The sequence below is a fragment of the Saccopteryx bilineata genome, chromosome 3 (genome assembly GCF_036850765.1).
Source record: "Saccopteryx bilineata isolate mSacBil1 chromosome 3, mSacBil1_pri_phased_curated, whole genome shotgun sequence".
NCBI lineage: Eukaryota > Metazoa > Chordata > Mammalia > Chiroptera > Emballonuridae > Saccopteryx > Saccopteryx bilineata.
Window position 1 is genome coordinate 185,181,735 of NC_089492.1, and position 15,810 is coordinate 185,197,544.

General features: G+C 40.0%; 1 protein-coding gene across 4 annotated transcripts in view; it reads right to left on the bottom strand.

Moving 5' to 3' along the window:
* The window catches only part of HIVEP1 (HIVEP zinc finger 1), a 197,764-nt gene that overhangs the window by 56,599 nt on the left and 125,355 nt on the right, over positions 1 to 15,810 (bottom strand). For all 4 annotated transcript variants that reach the window (XM_066268381.1, XM_066268382.1, XM_066268383.1 and 1 more), the window contains exons 4-5: positions 3,881 to 9,819; positions 23 to 156 (exon numbers count right to left, since the gene is read on the bottom strand). In XM_066268381.1, coding sequence (XP_066124478.1) covers positions 23 to 156; positions 3,881 to 9,819 — 6,073 coding nt within the window. The remainder of the gene's footprint in view (positions 1 to 22; positions 157 to 3,880; positions 9,820 to 15,810) is intronic.

The following is a 15,810-nucleotide window of genomic DNA, read 5'->3' on the forward strand; positions in this document are numbered from 1 at the left end:
AAGAAGTAAAATTTGTACTTGCCCTCCATCAAATATTTTAATTCTTCTTGGTTCACTTTTGATTAAGGAATTTTCTTTATCTTGCTCACTGTTAATTTCAGAGGCATCTTTATTGCTGTATTCAACTACTGTGGACTTTTGATTACCTAATGCTCTCTGAAAGGGAAAAAAAGAGAAACTAATTTAATGAAACTGAAAACACAAACATGCTGATGTTTCACTTGGAAAATAAAAAAAGGCAGAGTACAGTGCATGGAGTTAACTTCATGAAATGCATTTCAAAGAAGTAACAAGTTAAAGGTCATTTGCTTTATCTCCTTCCTTATCTTCAATATACCTAAGCCACAGCAAACTGGTAGATCTTATGCTATTTTAAAATCTCACCACAGTCCACTGACCTCCAAATGAAGGCTTTACAACCTCCCACCCTGGTACTCCATGAGTTTCATAGGGTTTTTAATAGATTAAGTATCTCTTCTTATAGCTAACCAACCACTCATATTACAATTTAAGTGTATTTCCTTTTTAAAAAATTTTTATTTTATTTATTTATTTTAGAGAGTAGAGAGGAAGGGAGGTAGGGAGGGAGGGAGGGAGGGAGAGAGAGAGAGAGAGAGAGAGAGAGAGAGAAAGAAAAGAGAGGAGAGAGGAGAGAGGAGAGACAGGGGGGAGGAGCTGGAAGCATCAACTCCCATATGTGCCTTGACCAGGCAAGCCCAGGGTTTCAAACCGGCGACCTCAGCATTTCCAGGTTGACGCTTTATCCACTGCACCACCACAGGTCAGGCCTTAAGTATATTTCTTAAAGAGTTTATTCTTTGAAGATGGCAAAGAACTAGTTATCCTTTTTGGCATAACATTGTCTCATACTCCTGAGAAATATGACTAAATCCCCTTTAATTTCCATGAATTGTTAAGTTAAAGCATAAGCCACATTTCCCATTATTTTATTCTGCCCTTCTTTCATGACTTTAAACCATAATTGGACTTAGCCAGTTGGCTTAGTGGATAGAGCGTAGGCCCAGTATATGGATGTCCCAGTCCCAGGTTCAATTCCTGGTCAAGACACACAAGAGAAACAACCATCTTCTTCTCTCTCCCTCCCTCTTCCCCTTCTCTCCCCTTCTCCTCCTGCAGTCAGTGGCTCAACAAGTTCAAGTGTTGGCCCTGGGAGCTAAGGATAGCTCGGCTGGTCCGAGTGTTGGTCTCACGCACTAAAAATAGCTTGATGATTCAAGCATTGGCCCCAGATATGGGTTACCAGATGGATCCTGGTCAGGGCACATGCAAGAGTCTCTCTCTCTTCCCTCCTCTCACTTAAAAAATAAACAAAACAACAAAACCCCCCACAAAATTATGTTTATCTTTGTGTTTTCTCAAAAGCTCCTGAATAATGAGAACTATAAGATACAGATACAGTTCAGGTCAAAAGTTAGGTTTTGGTCTGGTAATAATTAAATCTCTAAAAAAAAGGTAATGAACTCAAAATGCTAACACTGTGTGATCTTCTATAGAAACATTATGGTAACACCAACTTAGGGCTTTACACAATCATGTCATCCACACGTTTTCTCACTTCTCAGCCCATTCCACTCTCACAACTTTGTGAAGCAGGCAACAAAAATGGATTATATCCTAGTGAGGAAGAAGACTCTCAGGGTTGAGTCTCTTGTCCAAGGTCAAGTGTTAACAGCAAAGGTTTAAACTCCAGTACCCTGGCTAACTCCCAATACAGGACAAAACTTTTCTAATCAAGGGCTTCTTTGTTACAAACCTGCTTTGAAATTATATCACCATGTAATCAGCTACCACAATGACTTAATAGTGAATGATAAGAGGGTGTGTGCACCACTGATAGAGGGCCTCTGTGGCCTCTTAGAAAGAACAACCTGGGAAGACCCTGTCCTAAAACCAGAAGTCAAGAAAAGCTGTTGGCCCAAGTTTCTCAAGAAGGGACAATGACCCTAACAGGAAAAAAAAAAAAAAAAAAAAGCAACCGTTTCCTTTGTTTCCTGGCTAACACATCAGGTTTCCCCTCCACTTGGAATATATATACACATCTTTCCTTAACTTTATGCCTTTAAGAGTAATCCCATTTCTCACTTCTTTTTCAACAAGTTTCCACTATCTTCTGCTTACTTTCTTACAATCAAATCTGGTTTCTATTTAACAGCTACCAATGAGCTAAATGCTAAATCTTTATCATTTCCTTCGTCTTTATATGCTTGACCACTCCATGGCATTATAACTCTGTTTCTTGTAGAAATCCTTTTACTTTAGCATTTATCTGTTCTTTCCCATTTTGAATTATAAATACATTAACATTTGGGTTTTGTGAATTAGCAGTCAACCCAAGACACAATACTCCATAGCCACTTGACCAGATAACTCAAGTCTCCAATGGTATTACAATAACTCAGTCCAAATACCATGTTAGTCTTCACCTTTGACTTCTCTGCTTGAACAATTTTCCTTGAACTACCTTCTTCCTTGATCTGTGATACCACTTTATCACAGCTCTCTTCCTTAGTCTGTTAAGTCTCTTATGTGGACTTTCTTCATCCATTCAGCCCTTACACAGTGAATCCATTCTAGGCCCTTGTCTCTTCTTTACACTTTCCCTGAGCAACCTCATTAATTACACTGACACACTGAAGAATCTCCACACTGCACCTGGAGCTCTCTCCTAGTTCCCAATCTAGCAGATATGTGTATTTCCAGAGGCATTTCCACCAATTGGGTACTGAAGGAAAACTGTCTTTCACAGGCGCTTCAGGAATACACAGGAAGCTCTGTTTAACTACTCATGCTCAGGTCTCATCTTCCAAGATTCTGATTTAATAGATCTAGAGTAGAATCTGAGTGCTAAAAAATTAAAAATTCTGAATGGTTTGGCTGCACCCTCCCTCACTGAGAAAGTTTCTACAGCTCCACACCACCACGCATATTCTTTGGTTTTGATCTACACTTCAAACTTACACCACCTTCTAGCCATGAACTCCTCAGGGTTCATTAAATGAGCAAATACTTTCTCACTTCCATGTCATTCATCAAACTATTAAAATTTCTCATTATTGTCTGCCTGAAAAAAAATTTTTTCTTTTTAAAGACTCCACTAAATGAGCACGTTTGGAACATCTTCCCTGTACCACACCTCTTCAATGATTGGCAGTTACAGACCTCCTTCTTTTAAAGCTGTTTGTATTTCTATTATAACATGGAACTGTGATGTTTCCCTATTGATAAGTATGTATATGCTTAAGTGCTTGTGAAACTGCAGAAGTCAAGGACTTAAATTATAATTCTACATGTCCAGAGTCTAATCTATCCATCATTAACCCTTAAATACCCTTATCTATCCATTAGTAACCATGCAAATAATTTTCCTATTTTATAAAGCCAACAACTCTAATAAGACTGATTCCACCTTATTCTATAAATCTTCATCAAATCAACTTAATTATCAAGTGTATGAGTTATTTTGGGGACCTTCTCTAGTACGAAGATGATTCTCAGGACTATAGAATAGCTCTCAGTGTATTAGTAAGGACAAAGTATAAACAATCTCCTCTCACTTAACAATAAAAAACCTTCACATAAGAGAAAGAAGATTATTGTACATTAAGTAGAGACTTCAACATTCAGCTAAAAAGAAGTGTTCAGGGTTATCATTTTCCAAATGTTTCAAGATAGAAAAGACTCCAGGTGACCCTACCAGTGTCACCCCCAGGGCATGTTTATCATCCTTTCTTTCAAATAACTACACACTCACAAAGCATAATTTGTCACTTACAAATTATTTAAAGTATTTAAAGGCATCAAAACGTGTTAAAACTCATTTGCACCAACTATTTCTGAAGATAAATAATATTTCAAATACCTTGCTTAAGTTGCTTTTCCACTTGCTTGAATAGACCAATAAATCTGATTTGGAATGCGTGGTTATTGCTTGACAATACAGTGACTTTCCAGTCTTTTGTTTTGAATTAAGAAGAGAAAGAGCAACTTTTGTAGGCAAACCAAGTGGATTTGGACTACTGGCGCTTACTGTCCAGTCAGTATAGGCTGAAGTTTTCTGGTCATTCTGAAGCAAATGTAATGTTTTCTGTCTTAACAGATAACACCAGGTAAAGCTGGTTGTGGTCTTCAGGCTGGGGAAAGACAGCTGCTGTGTGTCTTCGGCATCCAACACTGAGAGAGCAGTGGTTGTAGGTTGACGTTGTTCTTGAATGTCCACTTCGTCATCTTGATTTTTAACCTCTGGAAACTTCCTTTCTTGGTTACTGTCTACATGTTCCAAAGAAAGAAGGTGGGTCTTTTCCGAAGGTGAATTTCTAACTGTAAGATTTAGTGAGGTGGATGGCTTGATGCTTTCAAATTCTTGCAATTCTTTTATAGGTTCTATAACTACAGATTTACAGTGTCCAGATGACAAATTATCAGGTGGTAAAACATCTGTGATATTAACAGTCTCACTACTAATTTCAGGTTGAGAAAAAATATCCTGTTCCAATGTCACACCTTCAAGGGGCTCTGTAGTACAAACCTGCCTCACTAAAACAGGTTTCTTCTGTTTATTAACTTCATCAGCTCTTAAATTCAATGGTTCAAATGGTCTAGTATCTGTTGTACTAATAGCTCCATTTTCCTCTTTAGGTCGCTTTTGGTGCTTTTCCATAGCAATGTCTAAACTATTTGCTGGGGAAAGCATCCTTTTACTTGAAGCTGAAGATTCTTGTTGGGGGGAAAGTCTACCAATAGACATTTTCTGAGTTCCTGGCAAGGGTTCTGATAGAGAATTTTGGCCCATCTCTGGAAAAACATTTTTGCAAACAAGTTCTTCCTCTGGGTTTGGCAAAGCATTCTGGTGAACTTTTTGCAACTTTGGCAGGGTATTCTGTTCTTCACTGCTTGGCATCACACTACAATTAGCCTGGCAAATGGACTGGCTGGACAGATCTTGGGTCACAAGGATTTGTGGCAGAGGTGCAACGGTGGCAAAGCAGTATGCTGGAACATTACTCTGCAGGTGCACAGGCAGGGCAAACGATGCTGGCACCTGCTGCACCAGACCACCAAGTGGCCCAAGCTTTGGTGGTGGTGGAGGACATGAATCAGACATGGCACCTACTGATCTGGTTGGTAATGCTAATGAAGTCATTCGACATTCGGCCCCAACTGGATCTGAAAAAACCTGCTTTGGCAAAGAATGTACAGGATTAGAAGAGCAAGACGGGCTTGAAGTAAAAACCTGACACTGAAGCTGGTACTTGGGAGCAAAGCAGTCTTCACTTTTAGAAGACACACAAATGCTGGGATTTGAATCTGGTTTGACATTCTGTGTAGACACTTGCAGAGACAGCTGTGTGTTTTGGTGGCCAAGGGGTGCATGGATTTGATTTAACAAATTAATACCAAAAAGCTGCTGAGCAGGAAAGATGTTATTTGAGTTGGAATTTGAAGTTTCTGTTTGGAAATCTTGAACTTGAAGGTGGGAGTGTACAGCAGTTGTAGGAAACTCGATGAAGGATGTATTGGTAAGCTGAGTTCCCTGCAATGGCACTGCATTCACACCAGGAAGAGTAATAGTTTGGAAAGATAATAAGTTCGCAGGGGAGAGATGACTCTCTGGAACTATGTTTAATGATATCTGTCTTATCAGTGGGCCTCTCCTTCTTTCTAGGAGAGGCACGTGCCCAGTCATGCCCATACCAGAAGGGGATGTTGGAGGCTGTATGTCAACAAGTGACGTCATCTGAGGTGGAGCTATGCTTCCATAGTCGAATGACTTACTTCTGAAATCAGAGACCTCCATGGATGTTTGCATGCAGGTAATTTGTTCTGAGGCAGCACGCCTCATTTCCCGCTGAGTTCCAGGAATGCTAAGTGTACCAGAACCAGCTGGAATCATGAAGAACTCTGTTTTATTGAGAAAAGCTATCTGGGGGGAAGCTTCAGTTTTAGAAACGTCCTCTACATCTAAGGAAGCTGAGAAACTTGAGGTGTGGGAACTGCTCTCCTTACTTAGACTCCTGGACAGAGTGGAATCAAAACTAGACTCAGTTGAGGAATTCTCTATCTCAGCAAGACGGAGCCTCTTCTTTTTGGGTGGCAGTTTCTCCGTTGGCAATTTTGACAACGTTTCACTACGCTGAGGCCAACTGAACTTCTCTGATTTTTCCTGATCAGGTCCTTGGGTTCCAAGGTCCTGATCTGGTTCTTCCGTGACCAGAATTTCTGGGACTTGGATGTTGTGCTGCCGAACAAGTCTCGAGGGCTGTCCTAACACATGCCGTTCACTTGAAATCTTTCTTGAATCTTCCTGAAGTTCTGCTCTAACAGCATTTGACTGTATTTGCTGTTGAGCATTCAGAGAAGTATGACTTTCCTCTTGGGAGATTCCTGTCACTTTCAGGGACCCAAGTTTCACTGCTCTACTCAGCTCCAGTAAAGAAATAGGAGAGCCTCTTTCAAAAGACTCAAGCTTGTCAGATGAACTGGGTCTGCTCAGGGAGTTTGTGTGCTGGATAACTGAGATCCCGGTTCCCTGTCTCTTCAGCTCTGTCTTGTCCTGGGCAGCTGAACTTATCTGCTGCTCCATGATGGTAGCCAGCTTCGGATCCATGATCTGGTTGGGACCTCTGGCAACAAGCTGAATTTGGGAGTTTTGCAACCGGATATTTCGATGCTGCTGGTCACCTGTGATGACAATACTATGTTTGGGCAAACTGGAAGCAGAGCCGAGGGTGTTCTGGAACTGAACGCCTTCGGAGCTCTTTGGAGAAGCTCCACTTTCATTTGGCTGAACTTCATCATCATCGCTGACACTTTTCATTTTCCTCCTTTTCCTTATCTGGGGCACCTGTTCCCAGACCCTCGTGGAACCAGCCACTCTGTAGTGTAAAATCTGTGGCTGCGTGCTGCTGGGCACGGAGCTGTGCTCGGGTTCTCTCATGGCAACCTTCGTCTTTGGTCCGTGTAACTCTGAACAATAAAACTTTTTATGGTTTTCGAAATTTTCCAGTTTTCTATACCTGTTTCTACAAGTCTCACACTCAAACATTGTCCCTCGCCCTTGATGAGACTTCTTTTTTTCTATTTGCAAGCATGGCACCAGTGACTTGTTCCTTGCTGCTACAGCTTCGCTAGGGGCACTGCATACTTGATAGCTCTCGTCCAAGGACTGTCCAGTGCTGAGAACATGATTTTCACTTGTTGAAGAGTCTTCCACTGCTGCCTGTCTGACCAGGGTACGAGGATGTCCTCCTTGGGACACAGAAGTGTTGGGTCCTGATACAAAGACATCATCATAGAAAGCGCCAATTTTGTCATCAAATGACTGACTCCCTCTCAGTGGGTGAGGGGGAGGAATTATGTTTGCAGGAACTGCAGAATAACCTGTGGTAGGCATGGAGTTACTTCTCGTAATAGGTAAACAGTCAAGGGAGGGTACAGACAGAAGAAACACTTGCTTTGATTTCTCAGTAGGGGTAAAAGGAGACTTTGGTATATCTGAGCTTGAACTTGTTCTCCGTCCCATTGGTTTTAAATCAAATTGGAAAGAATCCTTAAATATGTATGATTTGGGGGAATCAATACTTCCTCGTCGGGAAAGAGAGGTTCTCCGAGGCTTCACACTATCCAGTTGCTTATCATCTACCAAGGCTTCATTGTCTGAGATAAGCTTTGATATCCGTTCTTCAAGTGTTTTTGTTGCCAAAGGTGGGCGCATCTGTCCTGGTAGTGATGCTTTTTCACCTGTTGGCAATGTAGAAGGTGCTGGTGTATTGATATGTGGTTTAGAGGGCCCATTATTCTTATTTGAGTCTTGTTCTACAGTGGGTAATGTTCTGGCAAATGGAGTTGGTGGGCTCACTGTTTGATCGGCACTTTCAGAACGTGAAAAGTAACCAGAATCTGTACTTCCTAAACTTCGAGGGCTCAGAAGTTTTCCTTGCAGCTCTTGGGAATAATCAGTAGCCTGCTGTCTTTGTAGTTGGGCATGCACTGTTCCTACATTAGACTCCTGTTTTGCCTCTGGCTGACTCATGCCTCCTTTCTGATGGGACTTTTCATCAGTCTCTAGGGAAGACGTGCAGGCTGAATGTGACAGTACACTGGTAACCTGAAGGTCCTTCTGTTTCTGTGCACTAGAAAGTTCGGGCTTAGAATCCGTAAACTTTGGGCTAGCAACTCTTAAAGGGGACATGTTCACAGGATGGACCACAACTTTTGGTAACTCCGTCACAGCTTGTGATTCTGAAGAATTGTCCTGTACTGAAAAGCTACCCGTCATGTGATCTGGATTGCCTGTAATGGAACTTGATTTTGGTAAAGCTTCAGAATTTGATGCCACTGTCACAATCTGCACAGGCTGCAAGTCCAGGGAGCCCGAGCCATTCTGTCTTTCATCAGCAGTGCTCTCATCATCGCTCTCCCCACTGTCTTCCATGTCTGAATGGATACTAAGTGCTTTGGGGGACTCGTGTGACAAGAACAAACCACCAGCATCTGGCTGCAAAACAAGACCCAGTTTGATAGTATGTGCATGGGACTTTTTGTGCTTGTACAGATTACTTTTAGTCTTAAATGAAAATCCACAGGTGACACAGGGATAGGGTCGCTCTCCAGTGTGGGAGCGGATATGCTTCAGAAGCACACTCGGCTTTGCACAAGCTCTACTGCAATACTCACAAATATATTTTCCTTGTTTTTTTGGCTTCTGATCTTTCAGAAGATTGCACATTTGCTCTAGGTTGTGATTCATGACAGAGGTGACAGGAGTTGAATTATGAACTGATGTGGGTGGTGACTGTGTAGAATGGGCTGGACTTATAGACATAGGTGAAGCAGAATCTGTTTGCTGGTTTTGAGGAGTAACCTGAGTTCTACTGGAAGGTGAAACTAGACCTACAGATGATGTCACTGCTATATGATACACTTGTTCAAGTTTGGTGTTCGCTTGGTTGTGCAGGTCCGTCAGTGATCTTGTGAAAACTGAACACCCTGGAAGCTGTTGATTTTGTTGGTTAGGTTTAGAAACAAAGGGCTCATGTTGATTATAAGAATGAGAAGTGGACTGAACTGACGCTTGCTCATTCTTCTGAGCAGCAGATACATGCACTGTGTATGAGGTACAAGAGGACTGTGACTTAGAATCAAATTCTTGTGAAGTCTGATTTGGGGCATCCTTTGAGCTGTTTTTTAATTGAGAGGGGGGTCGTACAGTTTTATTTGGTCTTAGTTTTTCTATCTTAACTGCACAAGATGAGCCCTTTCGTGACAAGGTGCTCAGTTCTGGCTCCATTGCTTTCAGTAAGACATCAAATGCGGTGTTTATATATGAGGAGGAGGGAGGACTATAATTAGAGGAGATACATTCACCATGGTCAGTCCTGGTTTTACTTGACAAAGAACTAGAGTCACATTTTCCATCTAGGGAATTGAACTTGGCAGGGTCAGAGCCTTCTGACCTCCACCTACGCAGTTCAGATGAGTGTTGCAGAAACAAGGGCTTCTTTGGGGAGACAGATGCTTCCGTCTTAGAGGCCTCAGCACCTATTCCAGGTGTTTTTCCATTATGTTTGGTAAACTGCTTGGCGTGTTTCACAGGACTCCAATGCTGTTTTCGGTGAGACTCTGCAGCACCTTGAGGAACAGCGCAAGATGATTCTTCTGTGTTTTGTTTCTGTTTTGCCTGAAGAGGATTTCTCAGTGGGGATTTTGGTATTTTTTTCAGGTGATTCTCAGCTACAACCTTTTTTCGTTTCACACCTTTAAGTGATTCTGAAGTTCCTTTAATACTGGCCTCTAAGATTTCTGTTTTAAAAAAACAAAACAAAACATAAATTGGTAAAATGGTACACACACCAACTATAATCTTTTTGGAAAAAAAAGATTACCATTATGAGGGTGTTATGACCACTGAACAAGGTAGTCTGAGGAAAGCCTATTTTGGATAACACTGTATTCTAACGTCTTAAGAATTGTGCGAATCAAAACGTATTAAAGCAACTGCAAAAAGATGGCAGTGTACATTTCTAGAATCTGTGTTCCTCTCTTGACCTCTACTCACCAAGAGCTTGGAACCAGATCTTTCCAAACTAAATGATCCCCCCTTTCATTCTCACAGCTGAGGACTGTGTCCACACAACAGCCTGAGAGAGCTGCCCCCAAAATAAGAAAAGTCCGCTTCTTAATGCACGGTATTTGACTGTCTTATCACATTTAGTATCTTTTAAAGCAAACTTTTTAGAAAACTCTTAAACATTATTATTCAATCTATGCAATACTGATTCTCTTATGAGAAAATGGTCTACTACATAATAATTTTTAGAGTAAATGTACATTATCATATCTCAAGATAATCATGAGACATTAATTGAGAGAACCATGAAGCATTGCTTTATGATAATTATATTAATGAACAGAAAAATATGAAAGTAAAATAAGCCATTTAATTTGTGTCTCTTCACTAACAAAATTAAAAAGTCATAATGTTGTAATGTCTCTCAGTTAAAAAAAAAAAGTCACCAATTTACCTGAACAAAATATTCAATGGCTATGTTTCTTTGTCATTAATGATAGGTAGTAGGTAGGAGGTATGTATATAGAGTTTACTGCATAAGAGATGAAACCACCTCCATTTCTGGCTGTGTTGAAAATAAATCTTCATTTAAATAATATCAACAACCCACAATTTCTGGCAACTACTATATTTTTGAGCAATAATTACTTGCCATAATTTAATCTGTTTCCATTTGTTGAGTCCTTGAGCACTTAAACAAAAATTATTCAAATTTATGTTACTTATCTGTAGAAGAGCCAAGTATTCTAATTTCTCATTATTTTCAAATAGCAGTTGCAAGGCACATATTTGAAATTCATATTAGACCAAAATGTCTATACTGTAAAACCCACTTTGCATTTACTGAAGATAAAATTTACATAAAATAAAAATATATTCTAGTGGCCTTGTGACAGTTTATGTGCTGTCATATATTTGTTTAATGAAAAAAATATATACTAATCTGTTAAAGATACAAATACCCACCATAATCAGAAGGACAAAAAAAAGTGGCAAAGGTGGGGTGCTATAAGTACAATATTTCAGCTAAAGAATAAAGTATCTGCACTGCTGCTGTCTTTACAAAATGCTGTTTTCCCACTGCTTTTCTCTCTTTCAGATGAATATGAGTCAATATGTGCTTTCATCTTTATCTTTTTTGCCTTTGCTTTCTCTAGAATTATCTAAAGCTTTTCCTTTATGTCAATAATTAGATTTCTAAGCCATTAAGTTCCTTACTGTTTCAAATTTATTTGTTAGTTTTGGACGGATGTTGTTTTGTTCTCATTTTGTTCCCTTAGTTCCATATTTCCCATTTCATCTAATTTTATTGTCTCATATTATGTTTGAGCTTTTGCTTTAATAAATTTATGATCTTGTTAAGTTCTATGAAAAAAGCTTTTGTTTCTCAGGTAATATTTTCTTTAAGGCTGAACTTTTGGTTCGTCTTTTCATGCTGTCTCTGTTTTCAACTGCCTGAGATCATCGGAAATGACAAGGGGTGGCATTCAACTGAGAATATGTTCCTGAAAGTCTTTTTCTAGGTTGAATTTATTTATTCTTCTAAGATTTTGTTGGATCTCTTTTATCAGGGTTCACTCTCCTTGTTTAAGGGATAAAGCCCATTCCACCATGGGTGGTTAGGGGTGAGGATGAACTGGGATGTTGAATCAGTCTGTACATTCAAAGACATGTTACTGCTATTGTTGTTAGGAGGTGAAAGGATGGTGGAAGGGATAAGAGAGAAAGAGAGAGATGTAGAAACAGGGAGGGTACCAGGCACATAAATGAACATTGCACTATCATTCTAGAGGTGACGGAAACCAAGCTGCATGCCTCACCACTGATTGTCAGTCTTAAGATTTGGGATGTGAGTGTACAGAGTGGGTAGCTAAACCACTTGGCTAGGAATTAAAGAGAGAAGTGTCCTCTTGGGAACCAATGCCCTAAACTAGAAGGGGAAGTGGGTCTTCAGAGAATGATACACACGGGGAAGTGTTTTAAATTCACCTTGATTAATTTCATACCTATTTAGAGAGTGACTAGAATTATTTTCTCCTGCCCCCTTCCTTATCTACAAAAAATAGCACAATCATCACACAATGTGACTATATCTACAACATCTAGCCTCAAGTTACCACAGGCCACTGAGTTTAAAGGATGTATAGACCAGAATGCCTCAAAGCTAAAATATAGTCGGTGGAGGCAGGTGGGAGGAGAGCAGCTATGTATTTACCATTAGCACTTGAGCTTTTCAATAATTTTAAGGCACTTCGTTTTTATGGGAGACTGACAGAAAAATTAACTAGAGGAAGAAGAAAGATAAACCATGCAACAAGTGATAGAAAACAGCCCAAGAAGGGTGCCCCTTTAATATGCTATGCTCATGCCCCTTCAACCAGTGGACAGGCCCAACTTCTGCCTTACAGAATGGACACTGCTTCATATTTACCACCTTATCATTTCATGGATGATTTAAAAAAATAAAACCACAGCAATACTAGAGTTGAACAAGCCTGGTACACATAACCCTCCATGTAGAAGAAGACATACAACCCTCCTTCCCTATGCAGTAAGAACACACAATCAGATTGGAAAGCAGGTGGGAAAGGTTCAAAACAGAAAGCAATCAACTGCTGAAAATTACATTCTGGTCAGTGTGACACTCAAATGGCTGAGAGGCAGGCAGACACTCTGAGATATCAACATGTCAGAAGTCCAGTTAGGAGTTCGTTTAACACACAAATCACTCAGGAACAGAACCAAAATGGGCAGTGTTGCCACTGTCAGAATTTTCTGACTTGTTGGACTTCATAAAAAAGCTAGAGCTCGCCATCAGGTTGGCAGTTGGCAAAAGTGTGAAAAGATTAGAGAGACCAACTAGTTGGAGGAAGGTTAATGGTCAGGGAAATAGGAGCTGAAGTTGCTAGGTTCTCTGTGTTTAAGGCAGTGGCCTTTCATTTTCTCCCACACACGCCTAATCATTATTAGGGCTCCTATATTTTTTAAAGGAAAGCACCAAGGAGTTTAGATAGCACTCCCAGCTGGTTTCCAGAATTACTTCTAGAGAATAACATGGAAAAGAACAAGCAACTTGGCATTGGCTGGTTGGCTCAGTGGGTGGAGCATTGCCACTGTGTGTGAATGTCCTGGGTTCAATTCCCAGTCAAGGCACACAGGAGAAGCAACCATCTGCTTCTCTCCCTCTCCTGCTCTCCCTTTTCTCTCTCTACCTATCTTGTAGCCAACGGCTCAAATGGTTTGAGCGCTGGCCCTGAGCACTGTGGATAGCTCAGCTGATTTGAGCAATGGCCCTAAATGGGGTTGCCAGATGGATCCCAGTCAGGGCAGATGTGGGAGTCTATCTTTCCCTCTTCTCATTTAAAAAATAAAATAAAGTACAATAAAATAAAAACGAGCAATTTTTCTGTCTCAGGAGAGACTCTGACTTACCATTTAAGTGTGACTAAGAATACTGTCCAGGTTGGTAGTAGCCATGGTAAACTACTACCTACTAATGCGTTTAAAATCCTACCTTGATTGAAGGTGAATCTCTTTTTAAGCTTTACTTAGAGACACATCAGTGTGAAAGACTTGAGATCTCTTTTGGGTCTTGAGAACATAAGGACTTCCTGTTCTCTAACAATTGAGAACATACTGGGTCAGAGAGTCAAAGAGATCAGAAGCAAGGAGGCCATTTACAAGGCATTTCAGTAGCTCGTGCAAGAGTTAAAAATGCTACTTTGAACTCAGATAGTGACAGTGGGCCTCTTGGCTGATTCAAAGTAAAAAAGCTTGAAAAAGGGTTGCCAAAGATTTTCCTGTCTTTATTAGGAGAACTGAGCTACTTTGAGAGGGGAAAAAAAATTAATTCACTTTCCATTCCACCAAATCTCAAGCTCAGTAGATATGCATAGAATTATAAATTGGGGCTGCAAATCCAGGACAAGAAATTTTCAGTAGGGAAATGGTTAGGCTAATTATGGCATAGCCACTTAACGAAACATTATACCCATTTAAATAATTATGGAGATTAAATATTAATATAAAAATTTAACATACTAAATACACTTGCATATTCTTTTCTTTTCATAGAAAAGTCTGGGCTAGAGGCACAGATCTGAGAGTACACAGTGAGAGCTGTTTTTGTAAAAGTACATAAATGACAAGAAACATTTGCTAATGAGAGAATTTTCCAAGTAAAAGAAACTAAGGGATGAATTTAATATTAGGCAAGCTAATGATGCAAATCATCACATCAGGAGAAATTAATTAGAACTTTACATGACCATTTTAAATAAGGTTAAATTATACTTAATAAAATTCAACATCTATACCTTATTGTAAAAAAATAAAAATAGCTCAGTCTGCTTCAGAATTTAGAAACTTAAAAATAGTGTTGCTCATACTCTAACAATAAAAAAGGCCAGAAACATCACAAAAATCAAACGTCTCTTGAGCCTATCAAAGCCAAGGCCATAGGGCAGCCACACAACCTGAACTCCATGGAGGGACATATGGATTGGCTCAACTGGGGCTGAGCATGGCAGAAGATGTGGAGGCGGACAGAGCAGCCATGCAAATTAATGAGAAAGTATCACCTAAAATTGTAACAGACTGCTGGCAGCAGGATAAGCCTGTTCTCAGACATGAGGAAGTTCATACTCACTCTTAGGCTCTTTTCAGTAGGCCTCCAGCAGATGTTCACACGGGGGACAAGGAGGGAGACCAGGGAGAGCAGTTCTCCATGTGCAGCACGCTGGCTGCCACTGTGGAAAAGACACAAAGCCCCAAGGCCTGCCTGAACTATTCTCTCATATGAAGCAAAAGCACTGAGCTTTAAGCTGCGGAGGACAGAAGAGTTGCAGATTTGATACCCATAAGGTATGGGTAAAACCCACTGTGGCTTGGAAAAGGGTGAACACTCTCTATCTGAATAGAGACAGGAAACTGTCCTAAGACCACAATCCCATACCAAAAAATGAGAAGTGTTCTACCATGGGCGAGGGCAGGAAACATACCGAGAATAAAAAACAAACAAACAAAAAACAGACTACAGCCAACTTCTCAACTGACACTATGGAGTGACAGTTTTACACTATACATAAAGAAAAAATAAACTGCTAACCCAGAATTCTATGTTGAAAAAGAATAGCTTTCAAAAATGAAGGCAAATCAGACTCAGAGAAACAAAAGCTGAGAGAATTCGTATTCTGGCAAACCTGTACTGAAATGTTAAAATTTTACTTTGGATCAACACATATAAATCAAGACCTGTGAAAATGATAATAAAAGGAAACTTAAAATAATTTAAATTTTTATAAATTTCACCACTTTAAAGCATAATGCAGTGTAAAGCTGCGCTGTCCCATGGAGTAACATGAAAGGTAAAATAACGGCCCTGCGCAATGTCCACACTCTATGCCCCATAACCTGGGGCTATCACCTATGGTGGCAAAGGGGGCTCGGTAGACTGATAGGGTTATAAACAATAAACCTGGGAGACAATTCTAGATTATCAGAGAACCCCTTTAAATTTAATCAACAACAACAAAAAAAGAAGCAACACCATGAGTGGGTACCAGAATAAGTTTGATGATTCAATGTAAGAAATAAAACCACAAAGAACTAGGAAAATATGAATATTTTGCTAATCTCAAGAGAGGAAATATGTTTCCTAAGCAAAAAAGCAAATAAAAATACTCATTTGGATATATAAAAATTAAACACTCTGAGTATATATA